A 21,427-nucleotide genomic window follows, 5' to 3' on the forward strand; every position below is an offset into this window, starting at 1 on the left:
ATCTGGGATATGATTGAACGTGGTGTCATAACTCTTCGCCCGCCTCCCCGGGGTTTATGGGAATCAGGTGGTCTGTGTGTGAAGACGTAGCGCTAACTCTCTCCAGCGACCTATCAAGGCATAATTATTTCCATGCTACGACGCGTCGCCACTGTTATCCGTGCCAATGGTTGGCGTATCATCTGTCAGACAGTCAATGTTCTGGCTGATCAGTGTAAATTCTTGAAACTTCCTGGCAGATTAAAACTGTGTGCCGGACCGAGACTCGAACTCGGGACCTTTGCCTTTCGCGGGCCAGTGCTCTACCTTCTGAGCTACCCAAGCACGACTCACGCCCCGTCCTCACAGCTTCACTTCTTCCAGTATCTGCTCTCCTACCTTCCAAACTTTACAGAAGCTCTCCTGCTAACCTTGCAGAACTAGCCCTCCTGAAAGAAAGGATATTGCGGAGACATGGCTTAGCCACAGCCTGGTAGAGCACTCGCCCGCGAAAGGCAAAGGTTCCGAGTTCGAGTCTCGGTCCGGCACACAGTTTTAATCTGCTAGGAAGTTTCATATCAGCGCACATTCCGCTGCAGAGTGAAAACGTCATTCCAGTGCAAATTCTTGGTTATCGATATTTTATAAAACACTTAATAAAGGTTGTTTAAATTAAGAAAACAAAAATTAAATTTTGACAAAAATGAGAAAACAGTTACTCTTTATTTGGACTATACGCAATGTTTTACACCATAGACGTGATCTCACACGAGCCACAGTGGTAAGCGTTGTAGCAACACGGGGAACAGTTTTCACAGCGTCGAGCTCACCATATCAATGCTGCATTTTTCGTTGCCATCGTACCGCCGCAATATGAACACGGCAGAAATGATCTGGAGCCATAACACGCCATTTGTCGCGAGAAATAATACATTTAAGCTGCTGGTAGTACTGGAACTAACGCACGAAGCTGTGATACGTCACTTACGAACGCTGAGAAGATACAGAACGGCACGTCAAAAGAAGGGGAGAAAATGCGCCGCCTGGATGGCTTCGTGGATTCTGTTGTTGATCGACTCGTTATCAACGTAGCAGATGTCAGTTCCAGTACTGAAATGTATTTCTCGGATTCAGATATGGAAGGAATACAGAGATTACCAGACAAGCTACAAGTAATACCATAACTGGCTTCAATATTCAACAATACGTTGAAATCTCTATAGTACGCTTTCACGTCACACATATCTCTGTGTTTAATTTAGGCATCTGAATCACTATCATTTCTATTTACAATACTATGTTAGCGAAGAACGACAGCACGTTATGTTCTCCGTCTGGTCCCGTGAGAAGCGTATTGCCGCAGTTTTTCCGTGTATTATTTTATTCTGGTTAAAACATAAATGACATTCAAAGCTATATTGTTTCTCTGCTCATCTCTTACGTCATAAACTGCGGTCACGGTGGCTCCAATATCGGTAGATTCCGCCGACGACACACATCGGTCGGAGGCTGCCGATCTTTTCAGATCACCACGCCACTACGTGCGCCGTCGCACTATTGCCCAAACGTGCAGACTTCGGACGAGAATCTGAGAAATTCAGATCAGTTTGTTTTCTTCGGTCAAATCGGCCGACGTTCTCGCACACGAAATTGAGAGCGTGAGAAATCGGTAAGTTTAGTACAATTAAGAGTGAGTTTGCAGTATCTTAGGATGAAAATATCGTAATCGGGATATACTCCGGAATCTATGGACTGACAGCTTAGGTTTATTCGAAACCCATACAGGCAAAATCTTTATTGGAAATTTTAGGCACATATAATATCCTCAAAAAATAATTTGCTCAAGTGAAAAGGGTGGCGTATCTTATATGCTCATAGCTACTGTACTTGGACTTTTTTGTCGTAGGTTGTCATTAGTTGTCTACAAATTATTACTGCTTACTGGCGCTTTACGCCAGTACGGTAGTGATTCTGTTGATATGAAGTGGTTTGCAAATGTAGTATACGGTATTTATTTCCACTTTTCAGAGCTGTAGGTTATCAGAGTATCTTATGCTACATTTTCTACTTGTGATAAATGGCAGTCATTGTAGGTTAACTGAAGGACGTGTGTTATAACTTACTTTTCAAGGTCACCACAAATCATCTCAAGTATGTAACAGAAGGTTTCTACCGTCATCTCATTTATTTGTAAAACTTGCCTGGTTATTTCAATAACTGAGGACAGATTGTATAGTACTCGCCAGGTTCTTACGAGACAAGTAAGCTCATTCACATGCATCCGGCATCTCCATAACAGCACAAGCCGCTATGCAGCACTCGTATCAAAGCACACGGGCATCGTTCCACCCCACCGTACAGGTTAAAATCTAACCTACTTAATACACAGAGTCTAGCCTAGCCTAACCTCGTTTGACCCTACCACAAACTGATCAAGGAGATCGTACACACTATGGCCACGCTATCGATCGATGTTATCGGGCGACCTCTGACGACGGCGTATGACGCCCGTTGTCGGTGCCACTGAACGCAGCCTTAATTGCAACTGTTCACGTCACTGCAGGTTAGTAGTACCAGATGGCTGCCCAGCGCTGTACAAGTTAAATGCACTGGTAAAGCTGTTACCCCACTAATCGCTGAGTAGATGAGCGCCTAACGCACAACACGAAACATATCTTTATTATGGTACTTGAGTGTACTGACAAGGGAACCTCCCCATCGCACCCCCCTCAGATTTAGTTATAAGTTGGCACAGTGGACAGGCCTTGAAAAACTGAACACAGATTAATCGAGAAAACAGGAAGAAGTTGTGTGGAACTATGAGAAAAAATAAGCAAAATATACAAACTGAGTAGTCCATGTGCAGATAGGCAACATCAAGGACACTCTGAGCTGAGGAGCGCCGTGGTCCCGTGGTTAGCGTGAGCAGCTGCGGAAGGAGAGGTCCTTGGTTCAAGTTTTCCCTCGGGTGAAAAGTTTAATTTTTTTATTTTCAGACAATTATCAAAGTTCAGGCATTCACACAATCAATTCGCTCTCCAAAATTCCAGGACATGTTCAGATTTGCTTGGACCTAAGCAGGATTTGACGGTCTACACACGGAAAAATTTGAAAACGTTAAAAACATATGTTTTGACAGAGCACAGGGAAAACCGTGCGACTGTGGAACTGTTGCATACATTTGTTGCAGTTTATGTGACAAACTCTTATGTTTTCATCACTTTTTGGGAGTGATTATCACATCCACAACAAGAAAACCTAAATCGGGCAAGGTAGAAGAATCGTTTTACCCAATCGCCAAGTGCACAAGTTAGGTGGGTCGACAACATATTCCTGTCATGTGACACACATGCCGTCACCAGTGTCGTATAGAATATATCAGACGTGTTTTCCTGTGGAGGAATCGGTTGACTTATGACCTTGTGATCAAATGTTTTCGGTTCCCATTGGAGAGGCACGTCCTTTCGTCTACTAATCGCACGGTTTTGCGGTGCGTTCGCAAAACACAGACACTACACTTATTACAGTGAACAGAGACGTCAATGAACGAACGGACAGATCATAACTCTGCGAAAATAAAGAAAGTAAAACTTTTCACTCGAGGGAAGATTTGAACCAAGGACTTCTCGTTCCGCGGCTGCTCACGCTAACCACGGGGCCACGGCGCTCCTCAGCTGAGACTCTCCTTGATGTTGCCTGTCTTGCACATGGACTACTCAGTTTGCATATTTTGCTTATTTTTTTCATAGTTCCACACAACGTCTTCCTGTTTTCTCGATTGATCTGTGTTCAGTTTTTCAAGGCCTAGCCACTGTGCCAACTTATAACTAAATCTGAGGGGGGTGCGATGGGGAGGTTCCCTTGTGAGTACAGTTTGGCTTCCAATCCACGTGAAACGGAGTCCAATGAGATTCCAGCAAATGCGGAAGAATAAATGGTGTAATGTTTACATCAGGTTTATTCTTTTGATGAACGCAGTATAGTCGCATGGGGTGGAGTATGACCACCAAAATCTATGGATTTCATAATCGCAAGCAGCAATATAACAGAACGATAAACAGTCTTGACAGGCCACAATCCTGCCGCTGTAAACCGCAGCAACAACCCACAGTTTCCCTTAGCCAGTACTTGGTTTCAGTGCCGATAATGTACACCTCTCGAAGCAACCCCTCCGACATGTGTGTTATCAGTATTGCTCCCGCACTGTGTGAACAGTGATACCGTATTCAAACTGTATGCCTATCGGTGAAATTACGAGAATTAAGTCACGTCTGGTATGTTTAATTAAGCAATGATATTCTGTAGGCTTATCGCAGCATTATCGGCCGCAAACTGTATTATGTTCTCATTAGCGTACAGGTATTTCACCTGCACGGGAACAATCCCATTTCTCTCGGGTGTGTCCGGCTGTGGTTTCGTTGTGTAACACCTACACCAATACTATGCAAACCCCTTACGGTGTTAATGTATTTTAGTGGGCACTTGGGGCGCCGTACCATTTTCCCTTCATCAATAGAAAAACTGTCGGAAAGCCTCCGTTATGGACTTAAATTTATCTAATTTTACCGCCATGGTCATTTCGCGATTTTTGTGTCTAAAGTATTAATACGTACAAGATACAAGTGGACATTAAGCCTACCTAGCGAATCAGGGACAAAATAAGATGTCCTTGGGTCGACGAAGGTTGAAGTGGAGTCAATGAAGGCAGCGGAAAGTTGGTGAGCCGGGGCGGCCTATTAGCACACGCCAACCGGAACACTAGTGGGGGTTGGACTTCTTGATGGTCGACTCTGAAGACCATATACACCCCAAAAAGGTGACAAAAAAACCGGAAGCACATTTTCAACTTTATGGAATAATCTAAGCTCTGTGAGAACTGGACAGCATACTCGGCAAATTAAGTATTATAGAGGATGGTTAGAAAGTGTTAAAAGGTTCTAGGAGTGTTGCAGGATATGATGTGCTGAGAAATAATCATTCAGAAAAAAAATCGATATGTTGCTCCGTTTCCGAGTTATTTAGCGTTGAAGTTAGCCAATCAGGCCGTTGCGCGCGCGCAAATTAAAGCCACTCGCCAGAAACGGTGTCGCCAAAAGTGTTGTTCGTTTGGTTTCCTAAAACCGAACGGGACAGCGATACAAAAACTGAACATCTGAAGGTAGTACAGATCGAACCCGAGCCAAGGGCTGGGCAGTCTCGTGCCCTATCATCTACAGCATGAGAACTGACATTAATTATATCTAGCGGGCAGCTTGAGTTTGCGCGCGCGCAACGGCCTGAATGGTTAAATTAAATGCTAATTAACTCGGAAAGGGCGCAACGATCGATTTTTATTCTTAATTATTTCTCAGTACAACCAACCTTGCAACGCCCTTACAAGCGTTTCCGACTGTTGCTGACCACCCAGTGTATCATCGACTATCCAAGATCATCTAACAGGCACAGGGTGTTCAAGGTCGAAGAATTAAGGTGCCAAAAATTTGTAATGGGTACGGAAAAATGATACCTAGTTAGCCGTGTGGTCTAACGCGCGGCTTTCCGGGCGGAAAGGAGCGCCTGGTCCCTGTGTCGAGGTCCGGTGAGCCAGCCAGTCTGTGGATGGTTTTTAGGCGGTTTTTCATCTGCCACGGCGAATGCGGGCTGGTTCCCCGTATTCCGCCTCAGCTACACTATGTCGGCGATTGCTGCGCAAATAAGTTCTTCACGTACGCGTACACCACCATTACTCTAACACGCATACATAGGGGTTACACTCGTCTGGTGAGAGACGTTCCCTGCGGGGGGAGGGGTCCACGGGGAGTCGAACCGCACAATAACTCTGGGTTCGGTGTGGGGGCGGCGGAGGGGTGAAGTGGACTACGGTAGTCGTGGGGTTGTGGACCACTGCGGATGCAGCGGGGACGGAGCCTCTCCGTCGTTTCTAGGTCCCCGGTTACATTACAATACATTTAAAATAAAACATAACAAAATTTCTATTCCTTGTTTCAGTTACTAACTCTTTGAAAATATGTATCCCTCGAGGATTTCAAGGCAAAAGCACAGGTGTCGCTAAGCAGCCTAGCTCGGACTGGCAACAGTGTGACACCTTGCTTCCTAAACTTCTGATTATTACAGAGTTTGGTTTGTGAAATACAGGTATATAACTTTGTAAAAGTAGTTTGAATCATCATGGGAATTCAGGTTCGCCTATTATGGATGCAACTATTCTTTTCAAAGCCCAACTTCTTTCGTTACATTTGTGCCATCGGTAGTGGGTACTTTTATTCAGGTGTGCAAAATCAAATCACGTTTTAAGTAATGCTTATTAGAATAACAATTAGGCCTAAAATATTTTGTATGCTATTGTTTTTGCCTTATTCCCTTGAATGCTGTGTTCTGTAGGACGTTCTTTGTATTATTATTGTGAGATTTTAGCAAGGTAAGTTAGCTAACCTGAGTTCCCACAATTTAGTCTGCAACACGGCTGGTATTAGAGCTTCAAAGCCAAGCGATCTTTTTATTATAATTATTCCTCGCCTTTTCCCGTTCTCTACGAGGTCGGCAATGTAATACGGGTTTTGACAGTGTCTGTGACAGATGCTCTTCCTGAAAACAGCACTCCCCTGGGGCGGAATTCGTATACTCCCGCCGTCTCAGTCGAGGGTAAATCACTTGTTCAAGAATGAGAACGTTTTCTAAATGTTAAGATAAATTACGGGAATACAGCCCGGTGACGACGTCGACAACCGTCGATATTTCGACACGAGCGCACCCTGCCATTTTCAAGGCAAAACTGCAGCGAGAAGCGAATTTAAGGGCGTCTGCTGCTTATGCTCAGTACACGGGTCCCCCAAAGTTCTGATAGCCTGACCAATATATGACATGTCACAAGTGCAAGGAATACGGTAGACACCTGACCTACGCAAATCCGCCATTGCAGAATATTGTCTTGGAACAGGTCATTCTATGGAATATAATATGGAGACTCTGGCACGCACTCTTCCCTATTGCGACAGTATTATTAAGGAAGCTGTTGAAATTAAATTAGCAAGAAGCCTTATAAATATAGTGGCTGTTTGTTTAAATGCTGCATGGAATCCTGCTCTCTCCCTTGTTCAAGAAACATAGGGATAGAGTTTATGCTACTTCACCCGTTGATTATTAATTTCACTAGCAGTAACTTCGGACGTAGGCCGTCTTTAGTTTTTAGCCGGCCGCTGTGGCCGGGCGGTTCTAGGCGCTTCAGTCCGGAACCGCGCTGCTGCTACGGTCGCAGGTTCGAACCCTGCCTCGGGCATGGATGTGTGTGTGATGTCCATAGGTTAGTTAGGTTTAAGTAGATCTACGTCTAGGGGACTGATGACCTCAGATGTTAAGTCCCATAGTGCTTAGAGCCATTTTTAAAGCATCTTTGCTTTGTGATGGCGCTTGTGTGTGTGTGTGTGTGTGTGTGTGTGTGTGTGTGTGTGTGTGTGTGTGTGTGTGTGTGTTTCTGGAGTTTCTCTGAAAACCGACGTTTTTAAATTCGTTTGCACAGAACTTTGCATACGCCGAGAGAAGCTATGGTCTCGTTTTAACGTTTGCATAGCGTGTATCTGAGGCGGGACTTCGTTACCGGCCCAATGTTTACCTAGTTGGTGCGTGAAACCGCCTAAAAACCACACCTAAGCCGGCTCTCCAGTTGTTGTCTTTAATATGCGAGGGTGATTCGATTCCAGTCAGGCTCGCCTTTCCAAATCCTGGAAGAAGCGCGTTAACGCTCGGCTATCCAGCAATCGATAATGTACACTACTGGCCATTAAAATTGTTACACCAAGAAGAAATGCAAATGGTAAACGGGTATTCATTGGACAAATATACTAGAACTGACATGTGATTACATTTTCACGCAATTTGGGTGCATAGATCCTGCGAAATCAGTACCCAGAACAACCACCTCTGGCCGTAATAATGGCCTTGATACGCCTGGGCATTCAGTCAAACAGAGCTTGGATGGCGTGTACAGGTACAGCTGCCCATACAGCTTCAACACGATACCACAGTTCATCAAGAGTAGTGACTGGCGTATTGTGACGAGCCAGTTGCTCGGCCACCATTGACCAGACGTTTTCAATTGGTGAGATATCTGGAGAATGTGTTGGCCGGGCAGCAGTCTAACATTTCCTGTGTCCAGAAAGGCCCGTACAGGACCTGCAACACGCAGTCGTGCATTATCCTGCTGAAATGTAGGGTTTCGCAGGGATCGAATGAAGAGTAGAGCCACGAGTCGTAATACATCTGAAACGTAATGTCCGCTGTTCAAAGTGCCGTCAATGCGAACACGAGGTGACCGAGACGTGTAACCAATGGCACCCCATACCATCACGCCGGGTGATACGCCAGTATGGAGATGACGAATACACGTTTCCAATGTGCGTTCACCGCGATGTCGCCAAACACGGATGCGACCATCATGATGCTGGTAACAGAACCTGGATTCATCCGAAAAAATAACGTGTTGCCATTCGTGCGCCCAGGTTCGTCGTTGAGTACACCATCGTAGGCGCTCCTGTCTGTGATGCAGCGTCAATGGTAACCGCAGCCATGGTCTCCGAGCTGATGGTCCGTGCTGCTGCAAAGGTCGTCGAACTGTTCGTGCAGATGGTTGTCGTCTTGCAAACGCCCCCATCTGTTGACTCAGGGATCGAGACGTGGCTGCACGATCCGTTACAGCCATGCGGATAAGATGCTTGTCATCTCGACTGCTAGTGATACGAGGCCGTTGGGATCCAGCACGGCGTTCCGTATTACCCTCCTGAACCCACAGATTCAATATTCTGCTACCAGTCATTGGATCTCGACCAACGCGAGCAGCAATGTCGCGATACGATAAACCGCAATCGCCATAGGCTACAAACCGACCTTTATCAAAGTCGGAAACGTGATGGTACGCATTTCTCCTCCTTATACGAGGCATCACAACAACGTTTCACCAGGCAACGGCGGTCAACTGCTGTTTGTGATGAGAAATCGGTTGGAAACTTTCCTCATGCCAGCACGTTGTAGGTGTCGCGACCGGCGCCAAACTTGTGTGAATGCTCTGAAAAGCTAATCATTTGCGTATCACAGCATCTTCTTCCTGTCGATTAAATTTCGCGTCTGGGTAGCACGTCATCTTCGTGGTGTAGCACTTTTAATGGGCAGTAGTGTATTATTATTGTGCAACAGTTAGCACTTTCCAGCCTACTGCAAGACAAACCTTTAAATCTCTCGCAAAGTAATCCCACCGTACCTCATAAGAGCTGAAACTAACCCATCGCCTAGATAACCATCCCCTTAACGCATAGTGATGGATATTTCACCGCCACGGCGTCACGTGAGAGGCTCTGCTCTGGCCGGCAGCGGCCTCGTGGCATTCAACGTGTTAAACGCATAGAATGGGAAGGAAAAGGTTATACTTCAACTTTTCGGGTGAAGACTAAGATCTAAAGTGCTGTCGATAACGAGGTCACTAGAGACCTAACACAGGCTCGGATAGCAGAAGAAATCGGCTGTCGCCTTTTGAAGGAAAATCAATCTAGCAACTGCCTCCAACAGTTTAAGGAAACCTAAACGGTATGGCATACAACACTGCCAGATGCGTCTTCCGCTTCCTACTGTTACTGTCGCTTCATTGCAAAGCAACTGTCTGGTGACGTATAATGAAGCCAGTCACCAAGTAACAAAGTGCAATCCAACTATTCACTATTATCAATGAAGGCTTTCTTGGCGAATTTCGCTCATGAAATATTGTCAAACTATCAGTCGATTAAATCTCCTGATACAAATTTCACCACGCGTTTTCTACTATTCGTCTCAACGCGACCAGTAGAAAATGGTGTTTAAAGGTTGCCTGGAGATCAGGCTGGCACTAGTGATAACCCTAAAACATTTCATAATCGCTGTTCTCTTTGGACCACTACAGTGAACTGTTTTCAACTGTTTTCACTGTGTTTCAGACGCTAGTTGGCGTCATTGAGCAAAACGATTTCTTCTGACATTGGAGAAAGTGACTCATATCCTGGCACGGTTTCTCAGAGTTTTCTGCAGAAATCGAACCACATTAAATAATTTTACAAAACATGTAACAAAGAAAGAAATACAAGCAATAATGGCTATCCACGAAATAGAACATATTAGATTCTCAGCCTAGAGACAGCAATGGCGCTATTCAGAGCCAAAATCTTGCTGTTACCGACGTACGGCATAGAAATCATCGGACCACATCTCGCAGTAAAAAATCTAATCTAGGAAGATTAAAGGCGACGTACAGGGTGATTATAATTGAAGTTAAACTGTCAAAACGCTGTAGAAATAACACCACTGGTCAGAATGACTTCAAATTGCAACGGAATATTTACGGAGAAGGGGGAAACGTATGGCAGAAGAAAAACAAAAAATTGTGTGAAAACTGATAAATAGGCGGCGCTGTATGTGTCAGAATACGTAAATGAAAACACCTGTTATACGCACGACTCATTTAAGTTGGTATAAACACGCCGGGTACACGGCTTTTGCTCCTTTCGTGTCTGCGACGTTCGCCATGACTGTCTCAATCCAGGATCGCGCTCTGTTTGTAAAGCTGTATTACAAGAATGATGAATGTGCACGCATCGCGCTGTAGAAGTTCCGGACAATGAAGGGTTTGAAAACAGGCGTTGGTCCGGTGACTGCCGTGGGTCTGGAGAAAAATGATTCGGAAATTCGAAAATATGGGTTCTATTGGTGTACAACCTGGTAGAGGGAGCAAACGAATTGATTCGACGTCCGTGGAAGCAGTGGCCACAGCAATGCGGGAGGAGACGAGTGGTGGTGTGCAAACGTGTAGTACATGGAGAATTGCCCAAACATTGGACGTACCCGTGAGCACGGTGCGTAAAATCCTACGAAACATCCTTCTTTGGTATTCATTCAAAATTACCCAAGGACCAGCCAGCAAGAGAGACCTTTGCTTTAGAATTTCATGCTCGCATGGAAGTGGACAATGATTGGCCGTGGAAGACTGGACAGGCGACGCCCACTTCCATTCGACAGGATATGTCAAGATACAATTGTCGAATATGGGCAATATAAAATACAGACGCAAATCAACCAGTACCACTTCATCCTGAAAAGGTCACCGTGTGGTGCGGATTTACGGCATCATTTATCATAGGGACATATTTTTCCGAAGAGACAGGTGCTTCCGGTCCTGTTACCTGTACCGACACTGGTAAGCGCTGAATGTCTTTTGCGCAACCACGTCAATCCAGCTCTCCAACAGCGTGGATGTGATCATTTTTATGTAAGATGCCGCACCTCCGCACATTGCAAATCCAGTTAAGCAGATGCCGAATCGCCATTTCGGAAATGCTAGAATTATCAGCCGCCTGTTCCCTGCATCCTGGCCGTCCCGATCACCAGATCTTAATCCATGTGACTTCTGGCTGTGGGGCTATCTGATAGATGATGTGTTCAGTGTTCCGACTGCAAACTTAGCTGCACTGAAGGTGCGCATTGCGCAACACATTCTGAACGTGACCCCAGAAACACTTCGATCAGTTGTGGAACATGCTGTTTCTCGATTTCAACGGTGGACAGCATATTGAACATTTTTTGCGCCAGTCACACGGAAATTAATAATCCGATTTGATTTTGACTGATTCTTTTTAGGCGGTTTCTGGCATCAGGACAAAAACCGACGTAATTGATTCTTTTTATGCTGTTTTTGGCCTCAGGACAATTAAAAACCTTTTTTTCCCCATCCGATGTGATATGACCTTGCCGTGGTGGATGGGCTTATGTAATTAACTGTATCACACTTGTACACCCATGCGCACTGAGTAGTACAGTTTGTTTAACGTAAACCGGACACCTTAGGCATTGTTGTACGATTCATCTGTCATTTGTAGTCGACCACTATGAATTATGATCCTTACAGCGCCATCTCTTGCTACATTTTTTAACTATTTTTTTCTTCTGCCATACGTTTTCCCCCTTCTCCGATAATTTTCCGTTGTAATTTGACGTCATTCTGGCCAGTGGTGTTATTTCTACAACGGTTTGAAAGTTTAATTATAATCACCCTGTATATAAAGAAAGCGATCGGAGGATCCAAAACAACACGATCCACACTCTTCTACATGCTGGCGAGAGATTCCTTCCTCATTGAAGACCTACGGCCAGATCTGGTGCTGCCTAACACCAACGTTACGGGATGTCGACTAGAAAAATTAAAGGTAAAAAGGGAAGACATGCCTCCAGAGTTCTACAGCAAAGGCGCCTGACAGAATACGACAAATGAAAGCTTCTAGATGAGACACGTGGTTTCCAGTATGGCTGTCCATGATTTCCGTGAGTGTAAATTGTGTCATCGAATATGCAGGCTATAGAACCCTCCACCAAAAGGACACCGACAGTAGGTGACTGCAAACCACAGTGTGTAAAATTTCTAATTTCGTGTATTATCACAATTGTACTTTGAGCTTGTATGACTACTTGGCTGCAATAAATGTACTATTATAATTAAGAGTAACAAAAATCTTTCACGTGTCTATATGTTTGGCAAAGTCGTGGTCCTGTATATGTTGTTACTTTTTAATTAGTGGATGACCAGTTTCGATCTACTACAGAGATCATCATCAGGTCAATTTTCCTTGGTGGTAGTTAAGTATCCCTGGTTTGGAACAGATCGGTCCGTGCTGGCGTTGAAAACACTAGCAACTTACAAGCGACCGCGACTGTGTTTCCCAAATAAATTACAAATTTAGATCGCTGTTTCCTGGAACAACGTTCCAAAAAACTGTATACACAAAAGTATTACAAGAAGCAGACACTAGCTTCTAATGAAGAGAACTGTAAAGTTTTTCATTTAACGAATCGTAAATTAAAGGAGGGAGAATAGGTTTTAACGTCACCTGATAACATCAAAGACTGAGAAAAAGCTCCAAATGTTTCACAGATGGGGAGGAAAATCGGCCCTGCCCATTCAGCGGAACCATACCGGCATTTGCCTGGAGCGATTTAGGGAAATTACGGAAAGCCTAAATGTGGATGCCAGGAAGCGGATTTGAATTGTCAACTAAATGAGTCAGTCATATGATTAAAAAGTTACACAGATACATTAAATAGAACATTGTAACACTGCTCTAATGTCGAAGCTACGCCACGTTGGACTAACAGGGAAACATCGAGCGGAGACAAATAAGGGAAATCTGAATATTGACAGATTTCTGGTACATGCCCTAAGTCAAACGTCTATAATAGTATCTCGCGAGAACCAACTAAGAAATCAGCTGACATCGGTTTCCACTGGTAGAGCTATGAAAATTCCTAAGCTCTTCATGTCCAATGATTAGCACAGATTAATTAGACTAACTACAGAACTACAGCTACCATGTTAACTACAAACAATCTTTCCTATTTTGTTTTACCACATAGAGGCGTAAAGGTAGTCATTCTTTTAGTGCTCCACACTAAAATAAAACATGAGAAAACATTAGTAACAACAGAAAGTTCTTTCTTCCAGGCACTTCACAGCGACATGCAGAACACAGATGTAGACATTTATCCACCCGATGCATCCAGAGTCTAGAGAAAAAGTTCATCAGGATGTTTGCTGACATTTCTTTGTGAGACCATTCAACAATGCTGAGATAATAAAAATAAATTCATATTTAACGAATAGGTTTTGGTTCTCTCACTGTCGTTAGACAGTATTAAAGGAAAACGTGTATGTTCATCCCAATCACATTGCGGTTCTGGCTTCCTGTAGAAGATGGAGGTTCAGACTATCACAGATTATGATGCTTTTTCAGCAGGGGATAATCTGAACAAAAATGGCTTCCTGTAACGATGTAAGATTTCCTTTCTCCATATCTTGAGACCTTGCTTCGAAACTTCAGGCATGAGACTGATACTGAAAACAACAGATGTTTTTATTAGCATGTGCTTCGCAACTTTCATAAAATAAAATGTTTTTTCCCAAAACAACCGTAACTCAAAAATGGCCTAACATTACATTTTATTAAGTTCTTAGAGTTTGTTTGAATGTTAAATTCTTTTTTGTCATTCTTTTCACTATAAACAATTGATTAACGTCGTAAGCGCGAAAAAAAGACGCAAAATTTGACTAGTGATACGGATCTCCAGTAAGTAACAGCAATCCAAACATTATGCACCCAACGCAGACTTCTGTTTTGGCCATTTAATTCTGTAACAAAATTTTCTTAAACAATAATGCTCTACCAATAAGTTAAGGGCCAGATAAATTTGTGGGAAATGTTTTGTGAATTTCGATGGATGAAGTAACGGCGTCGTCAACATGCTTTCCTTGAATCTGTGAACTGACTGAATTTATTACTGAAACTTAGATTTAACGTTAATCCGAACCATGGTACAACTTCGAGGATCTGAAAACAACGGTAAGCGTCAAAATTTGGATTTTTCGTATGTCCCAACCTCAAGCAGGCAAAGAGCAAATTTATTAATATAACAATACCACACAAAGGATTAATAACCAAAAGTGCACAGACTGGACACTTCTTTTGCCAATACAGGAAGTGAAAAAATTGACACTAGATTAATGCCTGAACTCTAGTCACCGTTCGTGGGCACTTCAAAGCAGACACTGTGTGCGTTCAGAAAACCGGCGTCCTCTGTTTTATAACCGATCGGTATCTTAAGGAACCACACCTTGTCGATTTTTATGTAACCTAAATCTATACAAACCAGCATTCTACTCTTACGACACCGTGACAGTAGAACGTGATAAAATTGTAATAAATTAGAAAAAACTGCAATACAAAGAGCGTAAGTGGGTGAGAACGTACAAACAACGTTTCCAACGCAAGACTTCGAATGCGGCAACTTTTTGATAAGCGTTGTATTGTAACAATGAACTATTTAGGCTGTCGGCTGCATTAAAAACCGAGTCAAATTATCTACAGCAAAAAAATAAAAAATGTAAACCACACGTCTATTGATAGAAATGTCTTTCAGTATCCATCGTAAACCGCTGGTCTCGAAGCGACCAGTCCTCAAAAACGACAACCTTAATTTTCATTACAAATTGTGTTATATAATTTTACTCTGGCCTTTGATATTTAATGTCTCGTAATCAAGCGTATGGCACTATGTGATCTCCGGACGAGCCTATTAATGCTAATTTCTGTTAACGTAGTTGGAGCAGATTTGTACTCTGACGAGGTTCACGTGAACGTGGCTTTCTGAGACACACACGCTCAAAGATAACAGTGGCTACAGGTAAAGTATTGTTGGTGTCCACTTCAACACAGCTTGCGCGTAACTTTCAGACCATTCTTACGCGTCCGCCGTAGCACCACTTTTAATTATCTGTATCCTCGTGAACTGCACGAAATAGATGGACATTGACTAATGTGTGTGTGTGTGTGTGTGTGTGTGTGTGAGAGAGAGAGAGAGAGAGTAACAAAATATGCACAAGAACGAAGCGCTTCACGTGTTGGCGCCCACAAGTATAGTTCTTAGATTCAAAGCGTATCATTACTGAAATGTGCACTTAAAGAACGAATCTGTGTCAACACTACGAAAGTAATATCAATTTGTGCTAGAGTACACAGAGACGTCTTCCGTAGAAGCCAGGGAATGCACATTCAGTTGCTTCACCTGCCAATTGCACGAAAAGTTTAAGAGTTCGTTTTCGATTTGACAGAAACTGTGTAGTTGAGTGACATATACAGGCCGATTTATTAGTCGCGCATCATACAAACGGGATACTCAACAGTAGAAATCAAGTGCGCTGGATAGGTGTAAGAATCGCTCAATTTATCTACATAATTACAAAATTAACGATGTTTATTTCTGAGACTAAAAGAAACTATTTTGCAAATTCTACGATTAATGCGCCCAAGAGTATTGATATGTATGATAAAAACTAGTGTCTATGCGAAATATATAAGCCTAGTACAGAGAATTAACTTTTGATTTCTGCTAATGAAAAACTGTCTTATTCATCGCTGACAAAAAGCGACAGGCTTTATAAAATTCACTGGTTGTTGAGACTTAGTTGTCAACATGTGTCAAGAAAAATATAAGTAAATATATACATGTTTACAAAAAGCGAAGTACTCACCAAATGAAATCCTTGCAGTGGCTGCAAAACGTCGGCTGCTTAAAGAATCGAGGAATAAATTTATGATCTTTGACGTTGTACACATTTTTCTTCTTCAAAGCACCCTTTCTACCTCGAAGTCTGAGGCCGAAAACCGTGTTTGTATCGCCCGAACCGGGAGCGTCATCGACAACATTCTCCTCGTCCGCCATATCTGCAAATGTCAAGAGATCGGAGCGGCAAGCGACTGGGAGAGTATCCATATCGATCATTTGACAGGAATTAGTCAAATGTGATACGGAAACGAACAGAACTTTGCATTTGCAACTTCTCTATGTTATGAAAAATATTTTAATTTTAAACTCTGCCTTAAAATGGTATGTAGAAGGTATGATATCACAACTAAAAGTTCTACAAAGTTACGTACTTGAATTTAGGCGGCGTGTTCGACCTATGGAGGTGCAAGATTTAAAAGTCAACACTTCAGCACTCCTGCTAATTCATAGTGATAAGAATAGGGCATCCACCAATTATAATCTGTTATTTAGCAGTAAATAGAAAGCTGGTTTGCCTGAAAACACATGAAGAATGTGCAAACATTGTTAGCTTTGCCACTTGTAAGCTTGTTCACGTTTTGAAATCGATTTTGGTGACTTATATGGAGTTGATAAAATAATATTGTGCTGTCTCGGTTTCTCTATTTCCAATTTGACACTTCCTTCGCCGACTTACATCGGCTACACGATTATGACCATCTTAATTTTAGGCCGTACGTCTTTGGAAACTATGTAAACAATGTCTTAGGTTTTGTTTGTAAATCTATGCAAGCGCCCAAGCGGAGAAACGCGAGAACATGAAGATTTTGCTTTGCTAAGTGTGTTTTGTAAGTGAGACGTTAGTATAAAAAATTGTGTGTGTGGTTTGCTGCCCTTCTTGTAGTTTGGTGGGAATTAGTGCTTTGTTATTGTCGTTATTTTCAAGAAGATGCATATTCTGTTATGGTTCACAGCAAGTGGTCAATTGTGTATTTTCCGTAAGAACAAAAGTGATAGACATTGCGCTCTTAGAACTCGCACAATAAATTGAAAAGCATAATTTCTTATACAGCAGCGTTACATATTCTTTTGTATTCCTTGCGAATTAAAATTACATTCCGAACCATTGTTTTTATTCTCTTACTCATTTGAAATTAAACGTTAAGTGGTACGATTGCCAGAATGAGGTGGATCATGATTATATTAACTTGGCTGTTCACCACCACTATCATCATTAAGCGTACCGTCAACAGCGTCACGTATGTAATTACTTAAGAGTTAAAAATAATGTTGTCATTTGACATTATGCATGTATAGAAGTACACATATCCTCTAAACTGACTTGTTCCACAACATTTCGATAAAAGATTCGTTCAAATGATCATAGAGCATGTAATTAACTAACTATATGTAACAGTTTGAAGAGCTTAATGTAATTCACAAGTGTAATACAAGCTACAAATGTGGGCCCAAGTGTTAGCTTGTAATGGAGTGATGAATGGACCCATGAAAGTCCTTGACTGAGTTCTGGAGCCTGTAAAAATAATTTTGGGACAAATTAAAATTTCGACGGCCACTATTGTGTGTTTATGTTTTTTAAATAAATTGCAATACAGCTGTGTATAAGCTCTGTGATATTGTGTCACATGGTCAGTGAAACATTCAAAAAAGAACTGATATAATGCAGGATTCAATCATATTAACATGCCATGATTACTCTCAGAATACTTTTACTATCTCATAAATATAGTCTCAAAAATACAGACTAGCATAGATTGGCAACGTGACTCAAACACACACTAGTAGAAAAATGCCTTAAAACATTTAACTGATCCTGTTCTATCCAGAAAGACACTGATTATTCATTATGTAGCTGTAAAGTTTGTCTATGTGAAGGAAGCTGAAAAGATCGCTTCCATTTCTTGTACGTTCACCTTCTCTAAAAGTATTAAAGCCACTACTTTGATGGAATATGTGTACTCAGTTGTACTAAGTTGCTGCTATTTGTTTTGTACTGGCAGCTTATTATTTACCTGGTTACACTTATAATACCAAAATATAACAGTTACTTACTTGCTGTTACAAGAAAAGTCCTTTTCATTCTTTCCTTGACTGTAGCCAATAGATTATTTGTAAAAGGAGTTGCTAGTAATTGTGTGTACCCTGCAGATGTTGATGACTGCTTTTTCTTCTAATGACAGCTTGTTAAAAGCTTTGGTGAGAATGTACAACGTCACTCTGAACTAGGAATAAATGGCAAAGTCTACATTGAAATAACTTTCCTGTCTTGTGATTGAGGAAACTGTACCTCATCTGAGATTTTTGTAACTGTCCACAAGCGCCATAAAGGAGTAAATAAAGTGGGGAAGTGGGTAGAATAATTCCAATTTCTTGGAGAAGCCCTCTGCAAGGTTTTCAGCTATATAAGTTAGGAAATATTTGTACTGCTCTCTTCTATTAAATGAATACTTCCTTTGCTTTGGCTGCCTAGCTGCAGATGATAATTGTGTAAGACAACAGGGATTGAAAGTATACAAGGTAAGCTATCACCTGTGTCTTCAAATCAGCACATAAGCGATGCTTCTAAGAAAAACTTTATTCCAAATAGTCTTCAAAATTTCACACATTTTGTGTACATTAGTTTGTACATTTTTTTTTCCTTTGTTATCTGCCTATCATGTTTGCTCTGAATATCTTAGCTAACACTTAATCACCCCATCTAGACGACTTGTTTATTGTGAGTGTATTGATGCAACTCACATTTTAAATATGGTTACTAAAAAGTCACATATATCCTCTAATGCAGAAGTCAAGTTTATGGCTTCTTCAAAGACACTCCCTTCAGTGTGTTTTAACAGTAACTTCAACACTTTGGAAATGTTGAAATAAGTATCTCATGTTTTTCTATCATTTTAGCTCATTGCACAAAAGCGGTAAGCTCCATGGAGTGCAAGTTCAGTTTGAATTAGGCGGCCAAGTACATTGTCCAGCAATGAACATGAAATACATTCTTTATATCTCAATATTTCATTAATATTTGTATAAAAATATTATGTGCAGGAGGCTTGTAACAGTTTCATCTAAAGAGCATGTGCAACAACATGATGTTGGAGAAAGTACTGGCTGACTCAATAGAACCACATTTAGACACGATTTAACTTTTGCCAGCACTCTCAGAAATTTTAGAAAAAGTAATGTACAGGCAGCTGCTCAACCATCTGACCACAAATAACATATTATCAAGAACACAGTTTGGATTTCTGAAGGGTTCTGATATCGAGAAGGCTATTTACACCTATAGTGAAAATGTACTTAATTCATTAAATAACAAATTACAAGCAGCAGGTATTTTCTGTGATTTGTCAAAGGCGTTTGATTGTGTGAACCACAACATCCTTTTAAGTAAATTAGAATTCTATGGTGTCACGGGCAGTGCTGCAAAATAGTTCAAGTCATACCTCACAAACAGGAAACAAAGGGTGTCAGTGCAAGGGACTAGTGAATTAAGTCATCAGTCATCATCAGAATGGGAAGAAATTACATGTGGTGTCCCACAAGGCTCCATCTTAGGGCCATTGCTTTTTCTTGTGTACATTAATGATCTCTCATCAGTTACACTGCCAGAAGCAGAGTTCGTTTTGTTTGCAGATGACACAAGTATTGCAATAAATAGTATGTCAAGTGTAGTTCTAGAAAGATCTGCTAATGATATTTTCATGGATATTAATAAATTGTTTAAAGTCAAGTCACTGACATTAAAGTTCAATAAGACTCACTATATGCAATTCAGAACCTGTAAGAGGTTTCCACCCAGCATATGCATAAAATACAAAGAAGAGCAGATAGAAGAGGTCGACAGTCTTAAATTCCTGGGATTACAACTTGATAATTAATTCAGTTGGGAAGAGCACACCACAGAACTGCAGAAACACCTTAACAAATCTGTATTTGCAATTCGAGTGTTAGAAGACATAGGCGACATAAAAATGAAAAAGCTTGCATACTTTGCCTACTTTCATTCCATAATGTCATATGGTATAATATTTTGGGGTAACTCTTCAAGTCAAGCAAAAGTTTTCAGAGTCCAAAAGTGTGTAATACGTATTATTTGTGGAGTAAATTCACGTACGTCCTGTAGAAACCTCTTCAAAGAACTGGGTATACTAACTACTGCCTCTCAGTATATTTACTCATTAATGAAATTTGTCCTAAATAATATATCTCTTTTTCCAACAAACAGCTAAGTTCATACATACAATACCAGGAACAAAAATGATCTGCACAAGGACTTAAAAGCACTTAGATTAGATTAGATTAATACTAGTTCCATGGATCATGAATACGATATTTCGTAATGATGTGGAACGAGACAAATTTTCCAATACATGACATAATTAAGTTAATTTAACAACATACATAAGTTAATATAACAACTTTATTTATTTATTTATTTATTTTTTGATATTTTTTTTTTCTTAATTTATATTTAAAAATTCCTCTATGGAGTAGGAGTTGTCATTCAGAAATTCTTTTAATTTCTTCTTAAATACTTGTTGGTTATCTGCCAGACTTTTGATACTATTTGGTAAGTGACCAAAGACTTTAGTGGCAGTATAATTCACCCCTTTCTGTGCCAAAGTTAGATTTAATCTTGAATAGTGAAGATCGTCCTTTCTCCTAGTATTGTAGTTATGCACACTGCTATTACTTTTGAATTGGGTTTGGTTGTTAATAACAAATTTCATAAGAGAGTATATATACTGAGAAGCTACTGTGAATATCCCTAGATCCTTAAATAAATGTCTGCAGGATGATCTTGGGTGGACTCCACCTATTATTCTGATTACACACTTTGGTGCAATAAATACTTTATTCCTCAGTGATGAATTGCCCCAAAATATGATGCCATATGAAAGCAATGAGTGAAAATAGTCATAGTAAGCTAATTTACTAAGATGTTTATCACCAAAATTTATTGCATAAGTAGCTGAGCTCGAACGTTTCAGCAGATCATCAATGTGTTTCTTCCAATTTAATCTCTCATCAGTGGACACACCTAAAAATTTGGAATATTCCACCTTAGCTATATGCTTCTGATTAAGGTCTGTATTTATTAATGGTGTCATACCATTTGTCTTATCAAAATTCAGTGAGAGTCCGTTTACAAGGAACCACTTAGTAATTTTCTGAAAGACAGCATTGACAATTTCATCAGTTAATTCTTGTTTGTCGGGTGTGATTACTATACTTGTATCATCAGCAAAGAGAACTAACTTTGCCTCTTCATGAATATAGAATGGCAAGTCATTAATATATATTAAGAACAACAAAGGACCCAAGACTGACC

The 21,427-nt window shown here is 41.2% G+C and overlaps 1 protein-coding gene across 1 annotated transcript in view; it reads right to left on the reverse strand.

Moving 5' to 3' along the window:
* Window positions 1–16,257, reverse strand: part of LOC126244013 (protein kinase C alpha type-like) — a 310,150-nt gene extending 293,893 nt beyond the window's left edge. The window contains exon 1 of the mRNA XM_049948206.1: window positions 16,067–16,257. Within this exon, the coding sequence (XP_049804163.1) occupies window positions 16,067–16,257 (191 nt within the window). The remainder of the gene's footprint in view (window positions 1–16,066) is intronic.
* Window positions 16,258–21,427: the final 5,170 nt, after the last annotated feature.

The sequence above is a fragment of the Schistocerca nitens genome, chromosome 1 (assembly GCF_023898315.1).
Source record: "Schistocerca nitens isolate TAMUIC-IGC-003100 chromosome 1, iqSchNite1.1, whole genome shotgun sequence".
Taxonomy (NCBI): Eukaryota; Metazoa; Arthropoda; class Insecta; order Orthoptera; family Acrididae; genus Schistocerca; species Schistocerca nitens.